This window comes from Labrus mixtus, chromosome 3, assembly GCF_963584025.1.
Source record: "Labrus mixtus chromosome 3, fLabMix1.1, whole genome shotgun sequence".
Lineage (NCBI taxonomy): Eukaryota > Metazoa > Chordata > Actinopteri > Labriformes > Labridae > Labrus > Labrus mixtus.
In genome coordinates this window covers 4,710,145-4,738,060 of record NC_083614.1, presented here as the reverse complement: position 1 = coordinate 4,738,060, position 27,916 = coordinate 4,710,145, and the positions used below count along the sequence as shown (strand labels likewise).

At 42.7% G+C, this 27,916-nt stretch overlaps 1 protein-coding gene across 3 annotated transcripts; it reads left to right on the top strand.

Moving 5' to 3' along the window:
* The first annotated feature begins 1,161 nt into the window (after positions 1-1,161).
* cracd (capping protein inhibiting regulator of actin dynamics) lies at positions 1,162-27,322 on the top strand. Of its 3 annotated transcripts, none has more exons than XM_061028756.1 (9): positions 1,162-1,321; positions 18,276-18,444; positions 18,914-19,046; positions 19,151-19,306; positions 20,980-21,195; positions 21,303-23,544; positions 25,347-25,531; positions 25,612-25,774; positions 26,439-27,322. In XM_061028756.1, the coding sequence occupies exons 3-9, from the start codon at positions 19,005-19,007 to the stop codon at positions 26,597-26,599; spliced, it is 3,165 nt and encodes a 1,054-aa protein (XP_060884739.1). In that variant the 5' UTR covers positions 1,162-1,321; positions 18,276-18,444; positions 18,914-19,004; the 3' UTR covers positions 26,600-27,322. The 3 variants fall into 3 exon arrangements, with proteins under 3 accessions (XP_060884739.1, XP_060884747.1, XP_060884756.1); XM_061028764.1 differs by lacking the exon at positions 1,162-1,321 and adding an exon at positions 6,954-7,093; XM_061028773.1 differs by lacking the exons at positions 1,162-1,321; positions 25,347-25,531; positions 25,612-25,774; positions 26,439-27,322 and adding exons at positions 11,515-11,532; positions 23,935-24,133.
* Positions 27,323-27,916: the final 594 nt, after the last annotated feature.

The window sequence follows — 27,916 nt, the reverse complement described above, 5'->3', positions numbered from 1 at the left end:
ACAGTGGTTCCCTTTTTCTCAGATTTCAAAATTGCAGTGTTTTGTGTTGTAAAAGAAAACCATAACAGGCGCCTGGGCAAACAGGACACAGTAACCAATAACCAGGATGATAGTAGTCTATATCGTGCACAAGAATATGAATAAGCAGGTTTCTCTGTGTCTATGTAAACGCCATATCCTAAAAATTATCCAAACCCAGATACAGTATACAGCTCATAACCTGGATACTCAAGTCCATGTGAATGCACTCAGTAACCCTTTTCACACATCTGGAAATCTCCTGAAAAACTCCGGAGATTTGGCTACCCGGAGGTTCTTTAGGCTATGTATGAATGCAAACATTCGCATTTTTCGTGCAGACTTTACCCGGAGTTTCTCCTGCTGGACCCCTAGTATTTTTTCTGCAGAAAATCCGAGTAAGCTGATGTCTGAATGCGGCCGAATATACTCCGGACCCAAATGACGTTTATATACAGTGACTGTTTAAAGTTGGATTACACATAGCATTGATATAAAGGCAAATATTCTCATTATAGCGCCGTGTAGCGGACTCATGTGAAAACGGCTAGTGTTAAGGGCTTTTGGAGGGGCCAATCAGATTTCAGTGGGGGCCATGGCCACCCTTTTCAACGCCCTCGCCTGTTCTGTTAAACCTAGAACTTAGACATTTTTTAAATGTTCAATGTATATATATATATATATAGCCTATATATATTTTTAAAAAGCAAGGCCTTATCAATGAGGAGGAGCTATATTTAATAATAATTATACGTTTTATTTTTATTAGCATGCTTTTATTCTAACTATGCCTCTTTGCTAAAAAAAAAAAAAAAGTCAGTTAATTATCAAAATATTGAAGAATATTTTTGTATGTCTATTATTCAAACCTTTTATAATAAACAACATTATATGTAGATATAAATCATCATTTCCAGAGTAAATCAAAGCAGCTGTAAACTCAGACTCAGAATGACTGATGCTGGTGTGTAACGTTCAAGTACATGCGTCTACGTCCCAGCAGATTAACCCCTTCAGGGACACGTTTTGTTTATACCTCGAGGCAGCTTCCTTTAATTACTTCCGAAAAGCGCGAGCTGACGTTACGGTAACGTGCTCTCCTCGCGCTCTCTCTCTCTCCTTTCCTCGCGCAGCCACACCCTCCCTTCTCCATCTCCTCCGCGTGCAGCTGTGCGTGCGTCTCCCCTGTCTGTCGGGTACCCGCAGCAGCATCATCAGCATCAGCAGCAGCAACACAAAAGGGTCGGAGCTGTGCTTTACCTCAGCGCGCGGATCAACGGAGGGAGCGCGTGAAGGAAAAAAGGTGGAGACATTTTTTCAGATTCTCATTGTTTGTGTTTCTGCTGCTTTGTTTCCATTTTCACGACGCTGATGACCTTGTCTCTGATTCCCACCTTTCATTTCTCATTGACCCGCTCACATCTTCTCTCCATCCACGCTCGTCTGTGTGTGTGTGTGTGTGTGTGTGTGTGTGTGTGTGTGTGTGTGTGTGTGTGTGTGTGTGTGTGTGTGTGTGTGTGTGTGTGGGGGGGGGTCTCTCTGTGTGTGCTGTAAATGGGCTTGGACTTGAAATGGAACAACGCCGATGTCAACAGGCCAAAAAGCAATGAATCGTTATATTTGATCGAGTCTAAGGATGTCAGTCGGTGTAGCTCTGTTTTTGGTTTCATGTGTGACAATATGTGGGAAAGCAAAAAGGCCACATTCTTTGTTCTCGTGCGCCTTTTACTCCGCAATTAATAGACTGTAATCCCAGCGCGACAGCATCCATTTATCTGCCATTAACGGCCCCGTATTGATCCGCTCCTGTAGGTTTCTGTGTGTGTGTGTGTGTGTGTGTGTGTGTGTGTGTGTGTGTGTGTGTGTGTGTGTGTGTGTGTGTGTGTGTGTGTGTGTGTGTGTGTGTGTGTGTGTGTGTGTGTGTGTGTGTGTGTGTGTGTGTGTGCAGCCTTTCAATACACAGATCCGAGTCGACACACAGAACAGCCTCAGATGTCACGATGCTCTCTCCTTCTCTCTCTCTCCTCTCTCTCTCCTCTCTCTCTCTCTCTCTCTCTCTCTCTCTGTGTCAGCTGTAAAAACCACGCACAGGCCATATGCTGCGGGCCTGTGTGTGTGGGGAGGAAAAAATGAAATGATAGATTTATTTTTCTACAAGTCATTTAAAGGATTTTTAAATCAATACTGCATCACTGTCCTCATCAGAAGAGAGTGTGTGAGCAGAGGTTGAGAGGAGATAGAGCAGATGGCACACAGCCAAGGGATGAACTCACACCCTGTTACTGGTGGTACTGGTTGCACTGGTGGGGTTTATGCTGCTGCTGTTTGGTTGGCTTCACTGCACCTGATTGACAGGTGAAGCTGTGAACTGAAAGAGTGTGAGCTGATGGTTAAGATAGAACATATGAAAAGTGTGTATTTAGCAGAGGAAATAAAGTCAAAGCTTTTTAATTAAAAAAAGAGATAAGATGTCAGTGTCAGTGTTTAAACGCAGTTAGAGGGAATCATGACTTTTAAAATACATGTAAACATGTTAGTCTGTCTAAAATGTCAAAGTCTAACACACCTATAGGTAAATCAGAGCCAAACTGGACTATTCTACCTCCACAGTCCCGTGCCGGTTTTTGATCCAAAAGTCAAACAGCACAAACATGTAGCATAGCATGAGTCGAGCTGTCGTCTGCCTTCAGTCATCACTCTGATAGAGGACAGCATGCACCTGAATTCAAATGTAGTTTTTATGAAATGTACTGAACTGTGCAGTTTACCATGTCTTCACGGTTCAACATATAACCACCACTTTGTGGTTGACTAACTTGCAAACTTGAGTCTGATATTTTTTCTTCACTAAATCGATGCTCCCTCGATGCTTGTATACTGGCACAAGTCTCCAAAACTGAGCTAATGTTGTTATCGGCGACTCAGCTTGCAGTCCTCCTGACATCCTGTGTCCACGAGAGAAACTCTGTTGTTTTATGGAGAACTGCTTTATTAAGGGTTTTTACAGTTTCTAATTATCTTGACTAAAACAAATGAAGAAAATCATAAAACATAGAGCAGGCTAATAAGCTACATTTTCCTCCTATATTAGCCTCTCTCATTATCAGGATAGTCTTCAAATTGGCTGGATTGTTGTGTTATATATTGCGATACATTTAGATATTGCTCAATGTAGATTTTTCTTTGTGTGATTATGTCCTCAGTCATATCGCCTTGCTTAAATGTGCACCTGCGTGTAGCTTAAAGGGCTCCACAGAATTCTCTATAATATAATAATGATGCTTGTATACTGCCACAAGAACATTATTCCAATGAAAGGGCCTAATCTAGCTGTAACCGTAGTTAGACTTTGCTGTGCATGTTGATTTTCTTTTAACGCAGATTGTTCAGCTCAGGCTCTTTGCTGTACAATAAGACAGGACTTTATTAATCCTGCAGGAAATGTTCATATATTGTTCAAATCTTACAGCATAGGAATAGAGTGGCACTACAGCGCATCAAATATATTGTGTTCTAAATACATTATACATTTTTTTGTCTAAAAGTGCTCTTACTTGTTTCAAATTCCAAGAAGTGCATTTGTCTGTTGGGAACTTCATTTGTGTGACAGCACAACACAACATAGAGGTATAGGTCGACAGAACAAAAAGTAGACAAAACACAAAGTGCAGTTTGAAAAGATATCACCAATTCTCCTCCTAAATAGGTACACTTTTTAATATATTGAACGCCAGTCACACCACACTAGTGACACCAGACAGCTTCGAGGTTTGGCTCCAAAAATGTAAAAAAAAAAAAAAAGATAATGTTAGGTTCATGTAAAAAAAAGAAGAAATGTTTCACCATTGAATGCCTTTTCAGAACAAAGTAAAAACACTAATTTTATGAATTTGTATCTTTGGTGACAGTGAGAATCTTATCTCACATCAACAACTCAAGTATTTAAAAACTGTATGAGACTTAAAGGGAGAGAAACATTGCCTTGATAATAAATAAAGCAGAAAAAGGGAATAACATTGAGATGGACTGTACTGTAAGCAGTGGTAATAAGAGGGGCAGTAGCTGCAGAGTAATCAAACATCTGACTGAATATTTGACACCCAAACAATGACTAATGAATATGTTTTCAAACATCTGTGGATTCCCAGACAGCCGCCATCTTTTCTGAGTCATTTATCACCTCCTGACCTCAGACACAACCGCAACTACGACTGTGATTTTAATCAGACATCCTGACTCACCGGTTTTTTTTTCTGGACCTTTAAATGAGGATTGATTTGCAGTCACAGAGCTGCATGTTTAAAAAGCAAAACAGGGGACACGCTGGTTGAAAAATCATTGAAATGAGCTTTTGTGCTCATTCTGTGATGCACTGATGCAATCATGTTTTATTGTAGAAGGTGGAAGTCAGCGGTTCCAAACCTTTTTCCTTGCAGCCCCCTTACCTGCATCTAAAAAAACAGCTTAGCACCCCTGAACCCTAATGAAAACAAAGTGATAGCCTATACGTATATACTTTCAAAAAGAACATTAAAGTGATTTCATAAGGCCCGTGTCCACCTAGCATTTTCTCCAGGCTTCTTATACCTGATATTTTTGAGTGAGGAAACATGTATTGTAGTTTTAGGAACAGATCTTTGAATTAACTAGCTAGCAAGTGTGCTATCATTATTTTAGTTAAAGGAGCAATATGTAATATATCTTCTGAATTAAATCATGACATGACCTTACCATATCATTAGACATTAAAGCAACATGCTTTCATGAAGGGCCAACAGCCATGTCCTTCTGCTAAGTTTCAATTCCAGTCCCAGTCTTGTTTTGACCATTGAAGGTAAGCGGTTTTAAGGCACCCCCACATGGCTGTTTTGGACACCTTTTGGTTTGCAACGATGGAAGTGGGCAAACGAACTGGTTCATGTATAACCAATTCTACCCAACCTAAAAAGCCTAAAGCGTATTTAGAATAAGCTCCAAGACCAGAAACGTGGTAAAAGTAGAAAAAATCCTGAAATCCTTCTGAAAATTCTCTAGAAATTTTCAGGAGTGTGAAAACGGCTCGAGTCACTGAGAACAGCTGGGGGTCTTTTTACTCTCTGCCCCCTCTTCCGCTGTGAACACATGTGGGTGTGGGTCTCTGTGTAGAGAGCATGTCGCTGCTGCTTTTTCACTGGGGGGTTTCTATTTCTGCACACAGTCAGTCACAAACAGAGCAGGCTGTCTTTGAAGTGCTCTGCTGCTGTATTATAGGCAGCATCCAGGATGGTAAAGCCCCATCATTACCATATCCCTGAGAGGCTGCAGTGTGAAGCTGCCAAAAGAGGAGACAGAGAGTGTGTGTGTGTGTGTGTGTGTGTGGGGGGGGGGTTGGCCTTAATAACACTCACACTGCTGATGCACACAGACATTATGAATCCACATCAGAACTAGAAAAAGAAGCTAAATTGTTTCCGGTATAACAAGCTCCATACACGATTGTGATACATTTTTCATAAAAGAGATTAAATATAAAACTGCTCACATTAATTCAACAACATCCTGTCAGTCTGCAGTGTTTAAACTCGCCGCCGATACTAAAATCACCTTAGATTGAAAAATACATTTTCCTGGATTTAATCCAGCGTTCCTGTGTTAAATGTTCCTTTATCTCCCAAAAAAATTTCAATAAAGCAGTTTCTCAGTATTTTTACATCAAAATTACATTATTTTCTCTTCCTGTAAAACTTGATGTAGTGAACAGCAGCTCAGCTAGCAGCCCCACCAGATGTCCTGTGTCTGCCAAAGAGCGCTGGTTTTAATCACATATTCTGTTTGTTTTGGAGAGCAGCAGTCCTAAGATATTTCACTCCAGTTATAAACCTTGTCAACGATGTTTACTGAAGTAATCAATGCGTACAAACTGGGCTCATTTTATTGGCAACTCAGCTTGCAGCCCCTCCTATCATATTGAGTCCCTTTTTGAGCATCTGACACTGATAAGTTAAATTACATTTCTTTATCAATGTCTTGAGTATGTTTGTTAAGGAAAAGAGCAGAACTCTACCAATAATTCGGATGAACACTTATAGGGTCTCCAAAACTGAGCTAATGTTGTTATCTGCGGCTCAGCTTGCAGTCCTCCTGACATCCTGTGTCCACGAGAGAAACTCTGTTGTTTTTTTTTTTTATAGAGAACTGCTTTATTAAGAGCTTTTACAGTTTCTAAAACAAATGAAGAAAATCATAAAACATAGAGCAGGCTGATAAGCTACATTTTCCTCCTATATTAGCCTCTCTCATTATCAGGATAGTCTTCAAATTGGCTGGATTGTTGTGTTATATATTGCGATAATAAATTTAGATATTGCTTAATGTAGATTTTTCTTTTTGTGATTATGTCCTTGCTTACATTTGCACCTGCGTGTAGCTTAAAGGGCTCCACAGAATTGTCTATAATAGATATCTGTGACCATAATACAGTAAAGCAGTTGTAGTACAGAGCGTTATAATCACACATGTGCCCGCTCTCTTACTGTTAACCCACAGTGAAAGTCTTTGTGTGCATCAGCCGGTTGAAATGCTGAATGCCGCTCTGTTCCCCTGCTCCGACTCTTTGACGGAGAGACAAAGTGTCACTTTGTGCCTCCTCAGCAACAGCAGCACTAACAGACACAGGAGAACGCCCATCTCTCCTCGCTCTCTGAGCTCCTCGCTGACACACCTCCTCCCCTCGCACGCTGCATGTGCTCCCCCTCCAACACACATCTGCACCCGAGAACACACGTCGACACGAGTTTCTATCCCCAGGACATCACTGCAGCTCAGAGCGGCAATCAAATTTTTATCAACTTGAGAGCACCTAGCGTTTCTCTTGTATGCACACACACCCACATGCACACACACACACACACACACACACACACACACACACACACACACACACACACACACACACACACACACACACACACACATCTTAGCCCTCTCTGCATCTGACACCTGACTCCAGGTAATGCCCTAGATCCTCAGTGACAGCAGGCAGGTGGAACGGCTACGTCCTCACAGATCGCCTGGCTCACAGAGCGACTGCACAGCGGTAAGAAAAAACATTCTTACACAGAACATTTCAAACACATGCATCATTTTTTTGTAGCCTGACTTTAACTGTGTGTATTCTTCCTGTGTGTTTGCTGCCTCTTTGTGTGCAGCAGCTTGTGTTGTTCAGGGTGATTTAATGAAGTGTGAAAATATTCTTTAACTTCAGTATCTGTGGGTTTTTGTCAGCTGTGAAAAATCACATCTCAGTGTTTGTGTATGCGTTGCTCAAGCGGGAGTAGAAGTCCTCTCTCTGTGTTATTTGTTTGTTTGTACACTTGAGCGCTGTCAGCTAACCGTTTGGCTAATGTGGAAAATGTAACCACAGTCATGTGATACATGTAGCGTGTCACTCTCAGACCCATTGTTTCTCCTCATGCAGCCTGTGGACATGCAGAGCGGAGACAAATGCCAACATCTTACAGCATCACATCTGAGCAGGGAGATGATGTTGTGTGATTCACTGAGGCGGTGTTTACTGCAGGCCTGCTGGGCTGGCAGTAATGTTCTGATAGATGCTGTTTGTTTCTGTGCAGCTAACCACAATATTAGCTAAACTATAACTGCATGGCTCCAGGGAGGGAAATGTTGGTCAGTGGGGCTGGTACAAACTGAAATATCTCATCAACCAGAGAGGTATTCAGATCTCTGCCAGGACCATTAGTCAAGTCTAATCTAGTCAAGAATTAGCAACCAGTATGTCTGGGTATATTTCCAAAGCTATTACTTGAAATATGGATGCAGGGACAGGGGATGTTAGAGGAGAGAGTTGGGGACGACATGCAGCTCATTATCAGCTCCTCTGTCTTGGCTTCTTTTTTCCCTTCCTCATTTTTTCAATTCTTCATTTTCCTTCGGTGACTTTCATCGACAAACTTCGGTTTTCACAGAAATAATGCATGAAAATGCTTGGCAGCGCAGCTATAGTAGAAGGCTGTCAGATGGGGCCTCCTTAGGGAGGTTTCCTACTGTCATTGCAACTTTTGCACATTTTAAACCAAGTGCTGTTGTTTGAAGTTTGTCGGCCCCTCGGGGAACTTCTACTGGCCTGGGGCCTCAAGCAGTTTCCTGCCTTGCTTGTTGACGAGCAGATCTTTCATAATTTGCAAAGTTGCTTTGTAGCTCACTAAACCAATAAACAGAGTGAAGGGTGAAGGTTGTCCAGGGTCTTACACAGTTGCTTAAAGGGATACTTCACCCATTTGCATTAATCTTTGTATCATTAGAAACCTGGTAATATTTTTGAATGGTCGTGCATCCTGCCCTCATTTTCCTCTGAGATGGGAAATCTTTGTATTTCTGAGTCTGAAAAGGAGCTTCCAGTGACGCAAAAATCGTCACTGGAAGCTGTTGTGGTTAGCGGTGTGAAACTACAACGCTAGTTCCTCATATTTTCGACCACTGAAGCTACAGACCAATCACAGATCAGTGGGTGGTAACTCATTCCCAGAATCAAAACTTAACGTCCGCCATATTGCTTAGAAGCTTTGCTAACAGGCTCTATGGAGAAAGCTGATAATGGCGAAAAAATATAAATATAGCGGCGAGACGGCTGCTGACGACAGGCCGGTCTTGTGTCTTGGCCACCGGGGCCGCCGGCCGTCACTGACTGCTGGCCACACATTTCTACTATATGACCCAATGTCAATACAGATTCATGTTTCAACGGCTGAAGTATCCCTTTAAGCTAACCAATCGGTGATCTGCAGTGGTATTATGGACCTTTAATATCTTTCACTCTGGACCTTGCTTGACCAAACTCATGCCAAAAACATTCCTGCAGAGGAAAAGAGAGACTAGTACAAGATCAGCAGGCGGAGAAAAAAGTCTGTGGTAAACACACGTTTCTGAAGCGTAGGCGTTTTGTTCAGCAGGATAATCTTCACAGATGAAAACCATTTTTATGATGTTTGAAGAGTTAATGCAGCCGACAGAAGTCAAAAGCTAACGTTATGCTACAAGCTAACTACACCACAGTCAGATGATTGTGACATCACTAGCGTTATTCTTCAGACGATCTCCGATAAACTAATCCACGTAGTTTAATAAATAGTTTACTAACATAATATTCACCTTAACCTAAAGATTAAACCTACAGGAGACATCTCCGACTAGTGAGAGAGTTCCCGTCCTCTGTGTCCGGTGTGATGATGTTTAATGTCCCCGACAACCACTGTAGTCACATTTAGCCACTTGTTAGCAACCGCCTTTTTAAAGACGAGTAAAAACTTCCAAAATTCACAAGTGTGGGTATTACCTAACGTAGTTTATGTGGTCTAACAAAACACCAACATCTCTTCAGCTTGTGTTAACCACAGACCTTATTTCAGAAGTCTAAACACAAACCCATTCAAAGTCCCCGTTGACTTTTAGACGATAGACCCGATGGCGCTCAAATGCTAACTTACTTCTGGGTTTTAGGACTCATTCCTGTGGCGCTCTATTGTACATGAATAAAGTGTGAGAGGAGATAGTGAAGCTATACTGTATGAGCATCAGAGAAGCAGCTGTGTGAACGTCCAGCTGATAGTTTGAAGCTCGTCAACACATTATTCCTCTCTGCTCATAGAGAAGCAGGTTCAGGTCTGACAGGCTGAAGTGATCCTCACTGACACACGTTCTGCATTATCACAAGCAGAACCAGCACATGTTCCACCTCTGTGAACTGAACACACTGTCTGCTACCAAGGTGGGATGAGCTGACAGGTATTTGAATGAAAACTGTACCTGATGTTCTTAAAATAGAAGAGTTAGGACAAAGTTTTCTGTCAGCTCATCATCACTTTATGTAACATTTAATGATCCACACATCATAATGCTGAATATCTTGAATAAACACTTTGGTTAAATACTTTGTGCCTAGTTACTTTCGTTTAACATGGAAACTATATTTTTATTCATATTTTTATTTTGTTTTTATTTGAGTGACAGGGGAGTAGATAGTCGGAAATTAAGTGAGAGAGAGAGTGTGGATTGATGCCTGCTTCAAGTACTACAGCCTCTGTACATGGAGCGCTCTACCCCCTAGGCCACTGGCGCCCCTTGATTCCGATTTTAGAAAGACTGACAGTGAAGCTGTCTGTAATAATTTGTGTTTTTAAGACACTGTGCATCTGTGCACATGAAGCTGTCGAGGTAAGAATCTGTTTCTCTTAAGCCACAAGATATTGAAGACATAAAGAATAATTTGATTAATTTTAGACAACAACAAATATAAACGACTTTCCAGAAGCTCTCGACCACTGGCCGGTCCTCATCGCTGGCCGCCGGGGCCGCCGCCATCCACGACACAAGACCGGCTTGTCGGCAGCAGCCGTCTCGCCGCTATATTACTATATTGCTGAGAAACTGTAATGATTGAATTTCCCTCTGGGATTAATAAAGTATTTCTGATTCTGAACTAGATGACCTTAGTGGGAGTGGCCTGCAGTGCTGTGCATTCTGGGATTTGGTGTCTTTCATCCACATGAGCCAAAAAGACACTTTCTGCCTTTTCTCGGCCAAGAAGGCACCAACTTCAAAATGTATTTCACATTTCTACATATATGACCCAATGTCAATACAGATTCATGTTTCAACGGGTGAAGTATCCCTTTAAGATCTTTACATACTTTATTGAGCATACATAAGCAGCAAACTTTTTATTTTCCTTTTTAAAATGAATTGTAACAAAGAAGTAATAGACTCAGTGGTACAGTTATCATAAAAACACCACACCTATAATTAGAATGTAAACAGAACTACTCCTACTCAACAATATCACAACGTTCTATACTTGCAGTCTTTGCAGCAGCAGTGTGACTGATGATTAAGCCCCACACACCTCTCATATTTATTTTCAGTATTTGTTATTTCCTTGACTCCTCTTTGCACAGTTGGGTGTGCTGAATAACGGGGTGCAATTGAACGTCTCATCTTTGTCCTTGTTGCACGTGACCTCGAGGCCACATGAGGAGAAACACACGTTGTGTTTGTAACACATAAACTGTTTGTAGGGATGATGGCTTGTTGTGTGAGTAGTTTCTATGTCGCGTCCGTCCCCTCCTGGCCTCAGCTGCTGCTCCCATCACTGAAACCAGAGGATCTTTTTGTGTTTATGAGGCGATGTCTTTGTCTAGCACGGAAAACTTTTTGTCTGTTTTATTCACGTCCTCATACATCCTTAAAGATTGTTCCGCTTCCTCATCCATCCACTCCTCATGTCGCCCTCCATGTCATGCTCATGTTGGTCACTCTGATGCTAACAGCCCTTTAAAAAAAAAAAAAAACTGCTGTTTTTCTGTATTTTTTTTCCCACCGTTTTCTCCCAAAGCCACAGAGGAGGCAGCAACGACTCTCATCTGAGTAAAACGAGCTCTGTGCAAAAAAAGAGCAGATCGATGTTCCCTAAGGTTTTACTGCAGTGGTGTGCAGCCATCTCGAGCTGTGCAGCTGAAATAGGTAAACCCTAACACAGCTACGCCGGCCGTCTGTCTGCTTTGTCAGCAAGCTACATGTGCTACATATATAAGGCACTTTAGCCACCTGCTAAAGCCATGCTGCTGGGCTTGGAGAGCTGTCTGGGCTGCTCGGGGAGAGCAGAGCTGTGTCACCGTCAGACAGTGCTGAGACGCAGCATCCTGTTCTGATTCATCCCTGTCAAAGACGTCTTGTGTAGAGCAACATGGCCGCTCCTCGTGCTTCTCTCATCCTCATCTCTCAGGCTGCTCCAAAGTCTGTCCTCTGCAGCAAACACACTAAAACAGACACTCGCTCATCATCTGGACCTGCAGCCAACACATGAAAACAAACAAACAAACAAACAAGCAGAGAATCACTGTGTCTCTCTGTACAGCAGCAGACAGTCACACACTCTCTCTCTCTGTTCTCACACAACAAACATGCTTGTTTGCTCCTTGTTCTGCGCTGGCTGCAGTCACACAGGACAAAGAGCCTTTTTTGGGGGGGGGGGGGGGGGTAGAGAGAGACATTTCTGAGAGAGTCTGTCCAACTCAGGAAGGAAGCCCACAGCGTGCTGATCCTGCAGGAGACAGCGGGCCTCTCTCAGAACTGTCTCCCACACTCTTTGGGTTTTTAAAAACTGGCCGTCCCGGGTTGGTTTTGGTTTTTTTGCACGTTTCTGCAGGACATCAGAAAACCTCTGGCTCTGCTGACGTGCTGCAGACATTTGTTTTAGGGTTCAAGAAGCAGTTTTGTGGTTTGTTGTTGGTTTAATGAGGTTGAGCTGGTTCATGTTGTTTGTGTGATTATAACTGCTGTGGATCTCTGAGTCTTATTTTAGACATTTTGGAACAAATCTGCATCCTTCCAACCCCTCAGCTGTTTATAATCCTTTCAGATGTACAGCTGACCTTTTATTAGCCCCCGTTTCTACACCAAGAGCTCAAACAGAGAGGCCTCAGAGCGCTCATCTTGCCTTTTTGAACAGCTAACGTCTTTATCGAGCCAATCACCTCAAGCGATTCTGCAGGAACTAACAGAGCCGAGTTTTTTGATGATGATGCTGGAGGCGATGAAGAGCAGAATAACAAAAGAAAGAGTCTGACTGCAGCTTTCTCCGTTTCTCTATCTCTCTCGTGTCTCTCCTCTCTCTCTCTCTCTCTCTCTGTACGATTTAAAAGCTCACAATTCCCACATTGCAGTAGAAACCAACACAAGCAACTCCACACTCACTTCCTCCCTCTCTCATCACAGCAAAGGTGTGCGGTAACCATGGCAACGGACGCCACGGAAAGTAAGCATGACATGCTTTCAGAGGTAACCGAATCCAAAGGCCCAGGTAAAAAAAAAAAAAGAGTGCTTTTAGAGACATCTTAAAGAGACAGTGCAAAAAAAGATTCTATACAATGAGGATGAAATGACCTCAGATTAAATGTTGACTGTCTCTTTAAGAAGTGCGTGCTGTGATGGGTTGGTGTGTAGACTTATTGGTTTGCTGTGTCCACCTTTCTATAGATTACGTTCTTACTGTTTGTTCCTTTGAAGACAAGATGTCAGATGCGAGCGGCTTTGATTGTAGTGATGATTCTGAATCCTCACGGTTCTGGTTTTACTTTATAAGCTTTATATGTCATTTTCAGAATATAAATACAAGAACTCCTCTGTACACTTCCTCTCAGCAGAAAACAACAGTCACAGTTAGAGGCAACTAAATAGAGAGACATTTCCCTCCGGAGGTGGTGGAGACTAAAACAGAGCTTTAATATATATATATATATATATATTTATATATATATATATATATATATATATATATATATATATTTATATATATATATATATATCTGGCATTAGAGTCTGTGTCCGCTGATGTCTTTGATGAATTAGCAGCAGCTTGGCCTGGAAATAGTTTCAAGACGAGTCAGATTTATTATTATTTTTTGGCTTTTTATGCCTTTTGTTTTAGATAGGAGAGCGGACAGAGTCAGAAACCGGGTGCTCGCTCTTACCACTATACGCTCCCAGAGTCAGACTAGTTGATAGTTGAACTGATTTCAACTGAGAGTGCAGAGATGACAACCAGCAGTAATGAGGGTGTGCTTAAAATGTCTTTCTGCTACTCTCAAAGTGGCAAAGAGAAAACCTGATGTACAGAACCAGGCTGGTCGATTTCCACAGTATTCATGCTAACCTATGCTAACAGGCTAGCAGCTCTGGCTTCATATTGAACAGACACACATGAAAGTGGTATCGATCTTCAAACTGAACACTGCAAAACAGTAAACAAGTGCCCTCACCAAACTGACAAACTGTCCATTATCACATCCATTAATCGAGTTTAAAGCAGCCTGAATGTTACTCTGCACTCAGTTTTTAAATCAGCCAGCCTCCTGCTGATGTTCAACTTGCTAATTTCCCATCACCACATGTGAAATATTTCCTGATCAGATATCTAGAATGAAAATCAGCAGAGGATCGGGGTCAAAAACAAAACTGCAGAAAGAGCACACAGGAAGTCAAAGTTAACCCCTGAATTACTGCCTGGTGCTGCTGCTCAGTCCTCGCTGCAGGAAAAATTGTCCATTCTGGTTTCACGCCTGAGTGTGTGTACAGGCCCGTGGCAATGCATTATGGGCTTTATATCAGAGTAGAAAGACTAAGAGGCTGCAGGGAAACAGAACATCAGTGTCACACAGAAAATATATCTCTCGCTGCTCACAGACAGAAAAAGTAATAGAGCGGATCTGCGGATGAGGTGTGTATTTAGTTCTACCAGATTTATGAGGTATATGGTGGTAGATAAAAAAAAGTCTCTCAGAACTATATTAAATAAATACATCATAAATGAATCCCCAGAGAATATTCTTTTCTTTTTTTTTCGAGTTGAGTTCTGCACGCCTGAAACATTATCAGACAAAAACATAAATGCGAGCTGCAATGTTTAAATTAATATTGATTGGAAGAAAATGAATGAGCAACTATTTGATTTGGATTGATTTGATTGTGGCCAGGACTGTTAAGACAAATGCAAATCTAAATGCTTTGCAAAAAGCCACAACACAAATGTAAAAAACCACAATGGAAGCTGAAGCCTGTGGGATCTGCTCCGTGCTCCAGATTGATTAATGGACATGTGGAGGAGTAGCTTTGCTATTAAAACTTTTTAAAATAAATTACAATTAATTCCATACAACACAAAAAAACAAACTAAGGAGTTCAGGGTGAAATTATGATTACTGCACAATAAAAGAACACCCAAGTAAATTGTTCAATGTTTATAAAACAGAAGATATGATGAGTTAATTGAAAAAAATAAGTTTATAATGAAATTAAATACTGTTTCACACCAATATAACATCTTACACATCCTGTGGAGTTTTGCATTCATTTTGGGGCTTTTCAGAATCAGAATCAGAAATGCAGTGTTTTGGATTTGCTGGTTCCAGTGACCTTAAGTTTTGGAATTTCAGATTTAAAGAAAAATCTTTAATTTTTTGGTTTGAACAAAAGCAAAAAATACATTCAAAGATGTGACTTTAGGCAGTGGGACACTTGGGATGAGTATTTTTTACATCTTTTTGATGTTTTAAAGTCAAAATGTTTCATTGATTTATCATGAAAATTATCATTATTAGATTATAGATTACAAAAAGAATCCTTAGCTGCAGCCCTACATAAAAGTTCTTATAACAAATGTTTCTTTATGACATCTCTGTCTTAAATTAGACATTTAAATCCTAAATATGAGTGAACAATGAGGAAAATAAAAAATATATAACTAGCAGAGTAAAAAAGGATTAACAAAACAAAGTGAGCATTAAAAGTCTCATAATCACTCTGAGTCACTTCAAACATAAAGAGTACAGAGATAAATCTCTTAATGGAGAGTACAGTAGGTGACACAGAGTTTCTGCTCTGTCGGTCAATCAAGTGTTTAAAGCTCCTAACAAGAAATAAGTCAAATCATCTTTTTGTCTTTATGCTCTAAAGTCTCAGGATGGACAGAACCAGACACTTGTAAAAGTCACTCAGTTTATCATTTGGTTTTTTTGGTGGCATATTTAAAATGGGCTTTACAGATGTTTATAATAATTAAACCGTGTATGGTACAATTTTGAAAGATATTTTTTGCAGGGTGCTATAAATGGCTTTTCTTGTATGAGGTTAGATACCATCATATACAGAAGTAATCTGGTGTTTATCTTCCTGTTTCATGCGGGGGATGTGATTGGTTGCAGACTTATAGTCGACCCCATCAGATTTTTATTCTTTATTTATCACACAAGGGGAAATTACTGTTACCCCTGTTATTGAGACATCCTACACACACATAGGCTGAAACACACACACATCTTATGGACATGCACTAATGGAGAGATGTCAGAGTGACGGGCTGCACATGAAAGAGCAGTCGGGGTACAGTGCCTTGCTCAAGGGCACATCAGCAGTGCTCAGTAAGTGAACCAGCACCTCTCCACATAGCAGACCAAGTTCTGGGCTCGGTATTTCTGGTTGTTAAACAAGTGACCCTCCGGTTCCCAACCCAAGTCCCTTCAGACTGAGCTTCTGCCTCTCTTTCTCTTTAAAGCTGCCTCTCTTTGTCAAAAGAAAAAACAATAAAGACAGTGAGATCATTTGGACTCTCTCCTCTTATGCATTTGTCTTGAAATCTAAAAATCACATTTTATCCAACGGTGAACACATGGAGATGTGACTGTGACTGTACGTGTTGCATTCTAACAAATATGGTTCGGCCTTGTTCTGAAGTGTTTGGTAGAAACGATTGATTTGGATTGATTATTTATCTGGATGAATAGGATTCCCTCTCAGTCTTTTAAACACAGAATAAAATGTATTCATATTCATTCCTCAGTAAATTAATGCTTACAGACTCTCTCCAGCACGGGAATAATGACACGCACTTCAAAGTGGGGGAAATGAGTTTACTGTATCATTTCCCATGATGCTTTGCATGCGGAGTGAAATCCCACACCAGATGCTACTTATAGCTCTGAAAGGGATCCACAGAGCCTGAGAATGGCCGTGTGCTCGTCGGTGTAGAGTGGCTTTGTAGCTGTGTAACCTTAGGTCGAACGTCCACACACACACACACACACACACACACACACACACACACACACACACACACACACACACACACACACACACACACACATACACACACACACACACACATAGCAGTTCTCTGTATCACATGTTTTAAGTTAAATAAACAAGATATCTGTAAACTTGAAAAAAAAAAAAAAACATGTCAACAACTCTCCAGGGAAAGTTCAGCTTCTTTGTAAGAGTTTCAAACTTTTACTGGCATGAAGTAAGCAACACAAACTGCAGTTTTATCTCAGAAGAGCTCTCCCTTAGTGTTCCACAGATAAGAGGATTGTCCCCCCCATGCTGATAACTCAGAGACTCTGCACAGTCATTATCTGTGATGTGTGTCATTAAGCCATAATTAATGTTCTTTCCTTTCGTTACGCATCACATAACGTTTGGAAATCTTAAAGTGCTGCGCTCAATTATGATACAAGATCAACTTAGTAATGTTTTTATTTCTTAATGACTTTAGACGTTTGGAATCACTCTGTAGATGTCGTCAGCTTGCTAACATAAAACAACTGTATTCTTATAATGTAATATCTAATCGACTCAGGAACTCTCGCTCTATCTTAGATGACAAATGTCAGCCAACAGGAAGTAAAGGACAGGCACAAAGGTGGACTTAAGCCTCCTGACAAACTGCTACAACGTGGCCACTTGCAGTCAGAATAGTTACACCCCTAGTTATGCATAACTTTATTTCATTGGTGATAAGGTGAACAAAATGAAACAAGAATATATAGACATGGCAACTAAAGCGAGAACAAACAAAGACAAAATAGATACAAAATAGCAAAACATGAGCAAAGATACAGAGCAACAATACAGACAAAATACATTTAAATGAGATGAAAGTCAAGCAATGATTTTTATGTTCAGGTAGTGTGTTAGAAAGGTGTGTTATGCATAACTCGTATCCTGCATAAATGGTGGTTATAAAAAGAAATGGAGGAACTGAAGTTTTTTGCAAATTTCCACCTCAGTTTCTGGATGTTGCTGCTTTGGTAGACCATAAACTCCCATGTTCAGAGAGTGAGATGACTGGTGGGTTTGAAGTGGTGTAACAGCTAATATCGCTATATCAGACACTTAGAATAACACTGTGAGCCTGTCAGAGACAAAAACAAACAACCTTCAGTTGACACACTTTGATCAGGTCCATCTCATCCCAGGATTACTTTGCAGCAGTTACAGCCTCTTTACTGCAGGATCAATCAATCTACTGATCATTCACACAAAAACATCTAAAAGTAGGGATCATCAATCATGGAGAGGGGTTTTCCTGTTTCAAGCCGATAATTCATGGATTTGTTTTCAGTTTTTCTGGAGCTGCTGTGTCTTTGGGTGTTTCCTTTTTTATGCCTGTTGTTGTTTATCTTCCACACTTCCTGTAAGTAAGAGTAAACAAAAGAGCCAAGGTTTTCTTCTCATTTCCATCTGCTATTTTGATTTATTTCCTTTTTTAATTCAGTCACTGGCATTTCATTATCCACACACACAAACACGCCCATAAACACCGTCCTGCTCGTGACCCAGCCCCGATGGGGGGGGGGAAACATGAGGATTGATGATGTGATTGCATGTCTCTGTGGTTGTCATCTGTTTTTTTCTTTTCGGCCCGGCAGAGAGAAGGCGACAGGGCAAATTCCAGCCCTTCAGACGACTCTTTGGGAGGAAGAAGAAGAGGGAGGCGAAGGGGGGCTTGGATGGAGCAGAGCTGAAGGCAAGCTCTTCTACCGGGGAAGTGTGCAATGGAGTCGTGTCTGACGAGGACGAGCCCGATCCAAATCTGAGGTGAATGAGTGCAGAGAGTTTCATTTTTACTGTTTGATTTACACATTCTGAAACTGAGCCTTCCTTTGTGTCTTTGGACTTACCGCTGATAAAAGCTGTAAAGAAACGGTCTTATCAATAATATAGGGCATGTATGTATGTAGACAGTCAGGATCAACATATTGTCTTCTTTGACAGGAAATGAAAGTGTTAAAAATGTCTCTCATAAATGCTCATAAAAGCTGTGGTTATGCAATCTGTAGAGAGAGCGTTGAGGATCTGCTTTAAATACAGCTTGTAAATGGCTCAACGCGCCTTTAATTGGCGGGCTCGAACTACTGGTGTGTTAAAAAGTCATTCATTTCTTTGTGTGGAACGACTTCATGTTGAAGCTGTCTCATGATAAATGAATGAACGACTGACAGTAATGACACGCTCTTCTCTGTCTCCCTCCTCCTCCTCCTCTCGCTCTTCTATCCTCTTCTCGCAGGGAGTTGAATCCCATCGGCTCTCGAGCTCTCTCTCACGACAGCATCTTCATCCCAGAGGAGCCAGTGACCGAGGCCGGTCTGGATCACAGCATGTCGCAGGAAAACGTCTCAGATAAAGTCAGGAATCTGCAGGTTTGGACTTGTAGCCGAGTGCTATACTCTCTCTTTTTCTAAAACAGTTTTTTTCCCTCCTGTCCTGCAAAACACAATGTGCAACTTTTCTGTTGGTCACACAGAGGCAGATCGCACAGGGTATCAAGTTTGGCCAGAGGCCTCCCTCTCTGAGGAAAAGTGAAGGAGATGAGGGGAGTTCAGATGAGGAAGAGGTTCCCCGCAGTCCTCTGAAGGTGTTGGCTCAGGTGGAGTCTGAGCCGGCAAACACAGAGACAAAGGTAAAGCACAAACATTATTCACTTTTCAGATGACATTTTAAAGGCAAACTCACTTCATTTTAAAACTCGGAGTCTGTTTACAAGTCTGAGGAAGTACCTCTGAATAAATAAAATATGAAGGTCAAGGTGCTGCATAATAAATCACAACTTTATGGTTAACTTAGTAAGAGCTTTTGCAATAAACATTTGGCAAAGGTCTGAATTTATCCTGATAAATACCAGTATTTTTTTGCAAAGTCCTGCTTTCTCACTCAGCTTGTGTACATTTTAAATCCATGCATCAGCCATCCTTAGAGTAACTGCTGCATTAAATGGTAAATAAAATGCTTGATTTTAAGAGAAACATGCTGCGAACAGCCATAGCTAAAACTACTTCTTTAGTACTTCATATCATTATCACATTATTGAAAATGTGTTGTCACATGTTTTTCTTCATTAGTGTGGGGCCCAAGATAAATTAGACTTAAAATTTGAAAAAATTTGGCACAAGATTCAAATGCTAATTGTCCATAACAAAACCTATAGAAACTCCCTGCTATGTTTGGAATAACTTCCTGTACATTTTTATAACACAGTATTTCTCGTAGATAGAAAAGATACCGCAATTTCACTTTTTCCTAATATCTGTCAGCTGTGTGTGGAGACCATAGACAGGTCTGTCAGTGACAACAATCATCTTCTGGTGTGAAGTTAGCAAAGAGAGGAGCTCAAAGCTCATCTCTGCTGCAGGCCAGCAGCAGCTCAGTGTTACATCAGCTGCTATCAGCGTAGCAGCTGAATCTTTTGAGGCTCAATCCACATGTCCACTCTGAGACTTCTGTCCTCTCTTTCTGTCCTACATAAAGTGATGTGTTCTGCAAGGGGCTGAGAGATTGCATGGCTGTATGTTCTGTGGACAGACGGGCTGATAATTCCAAATATTTCTAATAATCTCAATGTGGTTGAATCTTATTTCCAGCAAACATGACTCAAGAAACTTTTTGACACGTGTTTAACACATGGATAAGAAGCTCTTTCCTTTTATGTCCTTGTCAGTAAGAAAAGCTCATCACATCCATTTGAATTAGTTTTGGGTGTTAAAAAACTTTACATTCTGGTAAAGTTTGCCCCTAAAGCAGGCTGTCTGGATATCTAAAGAGGGTCGGATGATGAGTCGCCTTGTGGATGGATGAATCTTGCACAAACAGAGATGTCTACACATTTGGATTTCGCCCAAACTTGTCAGAGAGTGAGGTGCATTGTGGGTATTAAAGGTCCCACAGTTTAAACAAGAGCACTTATGATCCTTTTCAAACTGTCCATCTTGATTCCCTCCAAGTGGAAGTGTTTGAGCTGCACTGAATTTGTGGTAAATGTCAAAGAGATGGGAGTGATGTCACAGCAGAGTGGACTGCGTGATCCAGTAGATTGAACCAGAATATGAAGGCATGGAGGGTCATAGGAGTTCTTCTAGACAGGTTTGCTGTTATTAGCAGAACCAGTCGATAAAAGTGCATTAGGCAGCATTTTGTTTTTTTGTATTATTTTCAAAGGAAAGGCAAAAACCTGAAATATTTATTTTCCAAATTCAGAATAAAGCCATCAAGAGCATTGAGGGCTCTCTTCAGGTAAATAGAGTAAGATTGGATGTATTTCATTTCTTCTTTATTTCTCTGTTGTTGTGTCTGAAGCAGGTCCAGGGGGGGGCTCAACATGCTGAACCTCATAGCACCCCAGTGAAGTCTCCCAGGTCCAAGAGAGTTCTTCCACCCACAGGAACCATCGAGTCCATCAACCTGGACGCCGTTCCGCAATCTGTCCCTCGCCTGGACAACACCGCCGCCAAACACAAACTGGCCGTCAAACCTAAAAACCAGAGAGTGTCGCGCAAACACCGGAGGTTTACCCAGGTAAATGAAGACATGCTACATTGTTGTTGCTTTATTAAGAGATATTTACCTCCTTTGCTTTAGACAAAAAAAATGTAAACACTGATTATATTTTTTTAAATCTGCAGGACTTCCAGGAGGTTTCTATTCCAGGTGTGCTGCAGGAGGAGCTGGAGGCAGCAGGCGTCTCCTCAGAGGAGCAGCGCAGAGCTTCTGTGGAGTCCCTGGACGGCTTCAAGAAACAGAGACTCCACGAGGAGGAGAGACAGGAGACGAGGAGGAGGAGGAGGGAGCTGGAGGAGCAGAGGCTCAAATGGGAGGAGGAGGAGGAGAAGAGGAAGAGGGTCACGGAGGAGCTAAGGCTGCGAGAGCTGGAGGAGGAGAGGTGTCGTAAACAACGGGAGGAGGAGGAACAAAGGCTGAGGAGGGAGGAAGAGGAGAGGAGGATGAGAGCGGAAGAAGAAAGGAGGCAGAGAGAGGAGGAGGAGAGGAGGATGCGAGAGGAACAGGAGCGCAGGCAGCGTGAAGAGGAGGAGAGGAGGCGACTGGAGGAGCAGAGGAGGAAAGACGAGGAGGAAAGAAAAAGGAGAGAGGAGGAGGAAGAAGAAGTGAGGAGGCAGCTGGAGAAGAGGAGGAGACAAAGAGAGGAAGAGGAGGAGAGGAAGAAAAAAGAGGAAGGGGAGAAGCTGAGGCTGCAGGAGATCGAAGAGAAAAAGAAACAAGAAGCCGAGGAGAGGAGGAGGAGGGAGGAGGAGGAGCAGAGGAGGCTGTCGATGGAGGAGGAGGCCGACGGCTGCTCGGATCCACTGGAGAGGAAGAGGAGGGCGGAGGAGCTGCGGTGGAAGGAGATGGAGGAGAGACAGCGGCCTTTCTCTTTCAAAGTTTCCTCTGGAGAGAAACAGATCCTGTTCCAGAAGGTGAACCTGACGCCCGTGACGCCGGCCTCCAGCCAGCAGGGCGGCGCCGCTGCTGAGCAAAGAGAGAGCACCAAGGGCTCCTCGTCCTCTGAAGGAGCCGACTCTCCAAACCTGCCAACGTCCCCGTACGTCCCCCACACCGCCATCCTCGTCACGGGCGCTCAGCTCTGTGGGACAGCGGTCAACTTGGACCAGATCAAAGACACAGCCTGCAAGTCTCTGCTGGGTCTCGGAGAGGACAGGAAGGCACAGGGGACCCCGCCCACCAAGAGTAAGACGTCACCGGACCGCAAGTCTGGTAAAACTAAATCCCTCAACGAGTCCTCCTCGCTCTCTACGGATCAGTCCGGTTCAGCGGTCCTCGCAGAGTGGGCGAGCATCAGATCGAAAATATTCAAAGGAGTCGAGGAGGGGAAATATGACGAGCACGAGCCTGGCAAACAGCCGGGAGCCGAGGAACAGCCTGCCTTCTCCCACGCCAACCTCAGAAAGACCATGTCCGCCAGTGCCAAGTTCTCCATCACACCGGCGAAGAAAAAGTTTGGAGATTCAAACAGGAACTCGGAGGTCTTCGGTGCAGAAGAAGCAGTGGATGAAGTTGCTCCTTCTGAAACTCCGCCTCCTCCTCCTCCTCCGGCCAGCCGCCCTCAGAGCAGGACGAGTAAAACCGTCCGCATCGTGGAGCGAGGCTCGGAGGAGTGCATGTTCGCCAAAGACCTGCCCTCCTTCCTGGTCCCGAGTCCCGGAGCCAAACCTGAGGGATCGGAGCTGAAGAGCAGGGCGAAGAGCGAGACGGAGGCGGGCGAGGGAGCGGACGGAGGAGGACAAGACGGGGAGGACAATCCTTCACCTTTTGGCATCAAGCTGCGCAGGACGAACTTCTCGCTCCGCTTCCACAGCGAGCAGTCCACCGAGAAACGGAAGAAACGCTACAGCGCCGGGGACAGCTTCGACGGCGTCCCTTCACCTCTCACCCCCATCGAGCCGGACTCTGACACCTCCTCTGTCTTCTCTGAAAAATCAAGTCCAACATCGCCTCAGAAGGAAGGCGCCGTTGGCAAGTACTCGCATGCGTCCGCCTCACCTGCGTTCCCTCGGGGTAAAACGGGTAAGTCGACCAGCAGCCCCCCCGCACACGTTAACACTGAGAAAGTGGTTTCCAAACCTCCGTTCTACCGTAGACCAACCACGTCGCCCAAACCAGTCCCCACACCTCCCCCGTCGCCGCTACCCAAAGTGTCCCCCGGGCCTCCCGGTGATGTCCTGACCCAGAGGACGGGAGCCGCAGAGTCGTCCGGCCAGGAGCCGACGAGGAGCGAGGAGGCTTCAGCGATAACCCGGATAAGCCCCGTCCAAGGAGAGGAGGAGCCGAAGGAGAAGAGATCCTTCTTCCCCTCCATCAACATCCCCTGGAGAGAGAAGACGGACAGGAAGACGGAGCTCATCAAAAAGGGTCAGTCTGAGATTCATCCCTGAAAAAATAATATTTTTATGATAACTAACATTTAATAATGGGCTCAAGAATTAAGAATTCTGAATTTTAAATTCATAAAAGACGTTTTTAATTAATTGCAATAATTATTAAAGGCAGCGGGAAAAGAGCGAACATGAAGACACCGCAGCAACGGGACACAACAACGCTGTTAGCGTTAGCTGTCAGCTAACGGCTAACCGCCAATATCTCTATAAGTGCGCTCTTTTCCCGAAGCCTAAACGTTATCTTCGCCAACGTCATTTACCTTGAGCAGTTTATTTCCCCATAAAATTAGCCAAGCAGACATGTGATGTTGATAAAATGCCTCTTACCAACATACTATTTATTCACTCACCTCAATATTCAAAGGACTTGCAGCTGCTGTGACTGTCCTCCTGTTGTCGGCACCGGGAGAGCAACGTATGGCACTGCATCAGGTTTTAGCTTGGCCAGTTTAGAAAATCCCAGTTCCACTTCCATGATGTTGGAAAAACAATCTTTGGAGAAGTGATGGTTGCACTACCAAGCTGTAGGCGGGAGATCACGGTCTGGTCGCCCCAAAGCAGGCAGCCACAGACGCCTAATTTCCAGGTCCGCTGTAAAGCTGTGCAACCCGGAGCTGCTACTGCAGCTATCTAATAAATACTCTAAAAACTACATGCTAATTCAAACAACTCACTTAGGAAAACTCACTTTCCTAAAAGTCACTGTGCTAAACTACGAGCTAAAGCTAACCTACAATTAAAGCTAAGCCACTAGCTAACTAATATTGATAAGATCTAACAACCAATCTACTGCCTACAACCTCCAACTAACTTTGTAAATACTATAAACTCACAAACAATCTACACTAAATTAATCTATACTAACAGCACAATCCAACTACTAAACCACTAAACTATTGCTCGCGCAGCTCTCTCAATCCACTTGACAGTTTGCCGCGTCAAGTGACGAGGCTTTTATAGGTTTGGTGACGTAGGCATTCACTCCACACAGCTGTTAGAGTTTTTCAAACGGAAGGGCAAACACCATGCACATTTCTAACACAATATTTTGAATTTCAATACTTTGTACTCAAATGTCGAGATTTGGACTTGAATTGATCCATAACACTTCTTAATACTCAAATACAGAGGTTTAGAGTTGAAAAAAGTGGTTTTAGGGTTTAGTTACTCTTTAACAACTCAGGAGATTTGGAATGTTTTTTTGTAATTAAAAAGGTACCCTGTTAATGTCCAGTCTTTTGTACAAAGAACTTTAAAACGACTCAAAAGAATCAGTTATAGTGATTTCACACTTGCACTAACTCCAGGAGGCGCTGTATGTGTGAACACAAACAGCCAGATGTTTCACTTTGACTTTATCCACAGTTTCTTCTGCAAGCCCCCCTAGCATTTTTTCTGCAGAAAGTCGGAGTGAGCTTGGAGAATGCAGCAGGGTGTAATCAGGAGAATTCACCTAAAGCCTGACCTGGCTGTTCAAACATGCACCTCAAAGCGGGAGACTATCACCATCGGGTGGGGGGGGGGTTATATCCTGTAATGGTGTACTGGACTGGTAGGATCTTACTCCGTGCACATAATTAAACTGCTGCAAGATGTTTTCTGTTCTCCAGTATGTTCTTTTTAGCTCTTAAAATGAAATTGTGATTCTGTTGAACTACACATAGCATTGCTATAAAGGCAAATATTGTCATTAAAGCATCGTAAAAACTCTGTTGTTTCATCCACCACTTCCACATCTTTTTTTTTGATGTCATCTCTGTGTGTGTCCCCCTGCAGAGAAGCCGTCCCTGCAGAGCAGACACTCTCTGGACAGTTCGAGGGTCCAGGACAAGGAGGCGGGGCCTCTGTGGATCACACTCGCCCTGCAGAAACAGAAAGGTTTCCGGGAGCAGCAGCAGAACCGAGACGAGCGTCGCAGCCAAAGAGAGGCCAAGCAGGCTGAGAAGCACACTCGAGACAGTGTATGTGCCCCCCTCTTGCACGCTTTCATTCACAAAACCTCCCACAGTTCCTCCTCTCATCCATCACATCTCCTCTGCAGGTCGCTCTGCTGAGCCCCACAGAGAGCCGAGGGAGCGGCAGCACCAGCCCGTCCTCCAAACCTCAAACACCGGAGGAGCCAAAGAGACCCGACAGCCTGCTGGGACGATTCGAGCGACGAGAACAACTGAAGAAAGCCAGCACTTTACCCAGCTCTGTCACCGGTAAGACACTGCAGGAAATTGAGGATTATTATCTCAAATTAAACAAAACAGATGACAAAGTAACCTAACGCTGAATTGTCAAGGACATCTTTTAAAAAGTTCTGATGATATTAAAAAGTGGGAAAATGAAGCTTTCTCTTAATGAATAAGTTAGCTGCAGCAAAAAGTCAGTTCCTTGACTTCTTTGTAAAATACAAACATAAGACATACAGACATTTCAAAGAAAATCCTAAAAATATAGATAGAGATATTTATTCAGACATATATTTATTTATGCACACTTTTGTATGGTGTTTATGTCATTTAATTAGTTTTAAATATTAAAAACAATGTAAGAAACAAGATCAAACATCAATTCAAACTTCAGATTTAGAATTGATGCAAATTCAAAGAGTCTGTCCAAATAATGTGACTAATTAAATGTGCCGCAAATGAAAAGAGAAAGTTGTGGAAGGCATATTAATATTACAAATTAAAAACACAAAATCAGAAAATAAACAGAAAAATGCTGCATCTTACTTCATACACTCTGAGAGTCCTGTAGGGGGCGCTAAGCAGAACTGTTTTATTTTCACCAGAGAGAGATCATTTATTTACATGTTACTTGATCTTAACTTTATAAATTGATGTTGGAGTAATTATTTCCCTTTTGTTGTTGTTTCAGTTGAGATCACAGACTCCACACCGTCGCCCCCTGCTGTCAAGGAGGTGTCAAAGCGCTTCCCGTCCACCGACTCCCCACAGGTGTCCACAGAGCCTGCCTGGCTAGCCCTCGCCAAGCGGAAGGCCAAAGCGTGGAGCGACTGTCCTCAGATCATCAAATAACACAAACAAACAGACACACACACACACACCGACACATACACATACACATACACATACACACACACACACACACACATACACACACCGGCTCCGGCCTGCACTAAGACTACACACTGCCCACAGACTCTCCTCCCCCCTCCCCTCCTAGAAAACCTACCTGACTGTGAAGTAACGCCCTCCATCACCTCGTACCCCCGACACACACACACACACACACACACACACACACACACACACACACACACACACACACACACACACACTGTCTGGTACTATTATCATGTTAAAGTGCGCTTCACATTCAGATACTCTCAAACAGCTGCACACAGATATGTAAACTTGAGTCGCGCGCATGCACATACTGTATACAAACATACACACACACGTATAGACGCAGATAGAAACACACCGCAGTACTAAGCAGCCAATCAGAAGCAGGGCTGGCACTTCGCAACAGCCAACCCTGACATTTTTTTTTTATTTTGTAGCCAAGCGTGTCACCTTCATTGTAAATAAACCATCGGCTCAAAAAAACTGGTGAAACTTGTGTATTGGAGAGGTTCAGCTCTGACATGTGAGTGTGTAATCAGCCGAGGGTTAACTGTCTGTGTTTAAAGGGCTACCAGTTAACTATAGTGCCACCTGTGGACCACTGGTGGAAGTGTTACATCCTCTGTGCCCTCGTTGGTATTATTTCTGTACGTTTAAAGATCTCCTCTCTGAGCCTTTTTTTTTGGGGTCATTTTTACTTTTAAGCAGAACAACTCTCACTGTGTCTGTTAACGACTGTGAAAGCTGACAGAGAGATTTTTTTTTGCCATTTTAAAAGTTGAAGAACAGTGGGAGCACCTAAACACAGCACTTAAGACCACAAGTGTTACTGGGCATTTACAGAGAGAGCACTTCTCATGTGTCTTCTTTGCATCCCCGTCTCCGTCAGCCTCCGTCCTCCTGCCTGACACCTACAACCTTCTCAGTGTATGCTCTTTAAATATGTCTCAACAGTAACCAAATCCACCTACTTTTCACCTACGATTCTGAAGATTAATCATTTGTTTAATGCCAGATTTTTTATTTTAAGTGCGTAACCCAAAATAGAAGTATAGATTGGCTGAACTTTGAAGTCCAGCTTAGCTTTAACAGAAGCAGATTCACAAGAGAGAAATAAAGTCTGCTGTTTACTGAATTAATAATCAATAAACAATAATCACCTTTGAAATAGGAGATGCATTTTACTGAATTAAAAAGGTCACATATTATGCAAAATACACGTTACCATGATTTTCGACCATAATTTGTGTCCCTAGCCCGTCTACA

Coding starts and splice junctions, on each gene's coding strand:
- cracd (XM_061028756.1), top strand. CDS start 19,005: ATGTCGCAGGAAAACGTCTCAGATAAAGTCAGGAATCTGCAG. Junction 23,545..25,346: donor GACGGAGCTCATCAAAAAGG/GTCAGTCTGAGA, acceptor GTCCCCCTGCAG/AGAAGCCGTCCCTGCAGAGC. Junction 25,775..26,438: donor TTTACCCAGCTCTGTCACCG/GTAAGACACTGC, acceptor TTGTTGTTTCAG/TTGAGATCACAGACTCCACA.